The 2,875-nt window shown below is 59.0% G+C and overlaps 1 protein-coding gene across 1 annotated transcript in view; it reads left to right on the top strand.

Moving 5' to 3' along the window:
• The window catches only part of GABBR1 (gamma-aminobutyric acid type B receptor subunit 1), a gene marked incomplete at its 5' end in the record, with an annotated part of 33,923 nt that overhangs the window by 6,002 nt on the left and 25,046 nt on the right, over positions 1-2,875 (top strand). Inside the window, one exon of the mRNA XM_017731395.1 lies at positions 9-315. Within this exon, the coding sequence (XP_017586884.1) occupies positions 9-315 (307 nt within the window). The remainder of the gene's footprint in view (positions 1-8; positions 316-2,875) is intronic.

Raw genomic sequence — 2,875 nt, 5'->3', positions numbered from 1 at the left:
CCCCCCCCCCCCGGCCCCCCCCAACCGCCAGCGCTTCCCGACCTTTTTCCGGACGCACCCCTCGGCCACGCTCCACAACCCCACGCGGGTCCAGCTCTTCAAGAAGTGGGGCTGGACCAAGATCGCCACCATCCAGCAGACCACCGAGGTCTTCACCTCGGTACGGACCCCGAAACCGTCCCGGTGTTCCCGATCCGTGTCCGAGTCAATCCCGGAATTCCAACCCGGCCTTGGTGGCCCCAAATCCCTCCTTGGTGGCCCCAAATCCCTCCTTAGTGGCCCCAGATTGTCCTTGGTGGCTTCAAATTGTCCTTGGTGACCCCAAATCCTCCTTGGTGGCCCCAGATTGTCCTTGGGGACCCCAAATCCTCCTTAGTGGCCCCAGATTGTCCTTGGTGGCCTCAAATTGTCCTTGGGGACCCCAAATCCCTCCTTGGTGACTCCAAATTGTCCTTGGTGGCCCCAAATCCTTCTTGGTGGCCCCAGATCCCTCCTTGGTGGCTTCAAATTGTCCTTGGTGACCCCAAATCCTCCTTGGTGGCCTCAAATTGTCCTTGATGGCCCCAAATCCCTCCTGGGTGGCCTCAAATTGTCCTTGATGGCCCCAAATCCCTCCTTGGTGGCCCCAGATCCTCCTTGGCGGCCTCAAATTGTCCTTGATGGCCCCAAATCCCTCCTTGGTGGCCCCAGATCCTCCTTGGCGGCCTCAAATTGTCCTTGATGGCCCCAAATCCCTCCTTGGTGGCCCCAGATCCTCCTTGGCGGCCTCAAATTGTCCTTGATGGCCCCAAATCCCTCCTTGGTGGCCCCAGATCCTCCTTGGCGGCCTCAAATTGTCCTTGATGGCCCCAAATCCCTCCTTGGTGGCCCCAGATCCTCCTTGGCGGCCTCAAATTGTCCTTGATGGCCCCAAATCCCTCCTTGGTGGCCCCAGATCCTCCTTGGCGGCCTCAAATTGTCCTTGATGGCCCCAAATCCCTCCTTGGTGGCCCCAGATCCTCCTTGGCGGCCTCAAATTGTCCTTGATGGCCCCAAATCCCTCCTTGGTGGCCCCAGATCCTCCTTGGCGGCCTCAAATTGTCCTTGATGGCCCCAAATCCCTCCTTGGTGGCCCCAGATCCTCCTTGGCGGCCTCAAATTGTCCTTGATGGCCCCAAATCCCTCCTTGGTGGCCCCAGATCCTCCTTGGCGGCCTCAAATTGTCCTTGATGGCCCCAAATCCCTCCTTGGTGGCCCCAGATCCTCCTTGGCGGCCTCAAATTGTCCTTGATGGCCCCAAATCCCTCCTTGGTGGCCCCAGATCCTCCTTGGCGGCCTCAAATTGTCCTTGATGGCCCCAAATCCCTCCTTGGTGGCCCCAGATCCTCCTTGGCGGCCTCAAATTGTCCTTGATGGCCCCAAATCCCTCCTTGGTGGCCCCAGATCCTCCTTGGCGGCCTCAAATTGTCCTTGATGGCCCCAAATCCCTCCTTGGTGGCCCCAGATCCTCCTTGGCGGCCTCAAATTGTCCTTGATGGCCCCAAATCCCTCCTTGGTGGCCCCAGATCCTCCTTGGCGGCCTCAAATTGTCCTTGATGGCCCCAAATCCCTCCTTGGTGGCCCCAGATCCTCCTTGGCGGCCTCAAATTGTCCTTGATGGCCCCAAATCCCTCCTTGGTGGCCCCAGATCCTCCTTGGCGGCCTCAAATTGTCCTTGATGGCCCCAAATCCCTCCTTGGTGGCCCCAGATCCTCCTTGGCGGCCTCAAATTGTCCTTGATGGCCCCAAATCCCTCCTTGGTGGCCCCAGATCCTCCTTGGCGGCCTCAAATTGTCCTTGATGGCCCCAAATCCCTCCTTGGTGGCCCCAGATCCTCCTTGGCGGCCTCAAATTGTCCTTGATGGCCCCAAATCCCTCCTTGGTGGCCCCAGATCCTCCTTGGCGGCCTCAAATTGTCCTTGATGGCCCCAAATCCCTCCTTGGTGGCCCCAGATCCTCCTTGGCGGCCTCAAATTGTCCTTGATGGCCCCAAATCCCTCCTTGGTGGCCCCAGATCCTCCTTGGCGGCCTCAAATTGTCCTTGATGGCCCCAAATCCCTCCTTGGTGGCCCCAGATCCTCCTTGGCGGCCTCAAATTGTCCTTGATGGCCCCAAATCCCTCCTTGGTGGCCCCAGATCCTCCTTGGCGGCCTCAAATTGTCCTTGATGGCCCCAAATCCCTCCTTGGTGGCCTCAAATTGTCCTTGGGGACCCCAAATCCTCCTTGGTGGCTCCAAATCCTCCTTGGTGGCCCCAAATCCTCCTTGGTGACCCCAAATTGTCCTTGGTGACCCCAAAAACGCCCCCGGGGTCCGACTGACGCCGTTCCCGACGCCCCGAAACCGTCCCGGTGTTCCCGATCCGTGTCCGAGTCAATCCTGGAATTCCAACCTGGCCTTGGTGGCCCCAAATCCCTCCTTGGTGGCCTCAAATTGTCCTTGGGGACCCCAAATCCTCCCTGGTGGCTCCAGATCCTCCTTGGTGGCCCCAAATCCCTCCTTGGTGACTCCAAATTGTCCTTGATGGCCCCAAACCCCTCCTTGGTGGCTCCAAGTCCTTCTTGGTGACCCCAAGTCCTCTTTGGTGACTCCAAATTGTCCTTGGTGGTCCCAACCCCTCTTTGATGCCCTCAACCCATTTTTGGTGCCCCCAACCCATTTTTGATGCCCCCAACCCATTTTTGATGCCCCCAACCCGTTTTAGGTGCCCCCCACCCCCTCTTTGATGCCCCCCAACCCATTTTTGGTGGCCCAAACCCATTTTTGGTGCCCCCCAACCCATTTTTGATGCCCCCCAACCCATTTTTGATGCCCCCGTGTCCCCCCCCGACTCTCGCTGACCTCGCACAGCGGCGGAA

This window comes from Corvus brachyrhynchos, unplaced genomic scaffold (assembly GCF_000691975.1).
Source record: "Corvus brachyrhynchos isolate BGI_N302 unplaced genomic scaffold, ASM69197v1 scaffold894, whole genome shotgun sequence".
NCBI lineage: Eukaryota > Metazoa > Chordata > Aves > Passeriformes > Corvidae > Corvus > Corvus brachyrhynchos.
The sequence above is the reverse complement of the archived record's forward strand: the minus strand, read 5'-3'. Positions and strand labels throughout refer to the sequence as shown.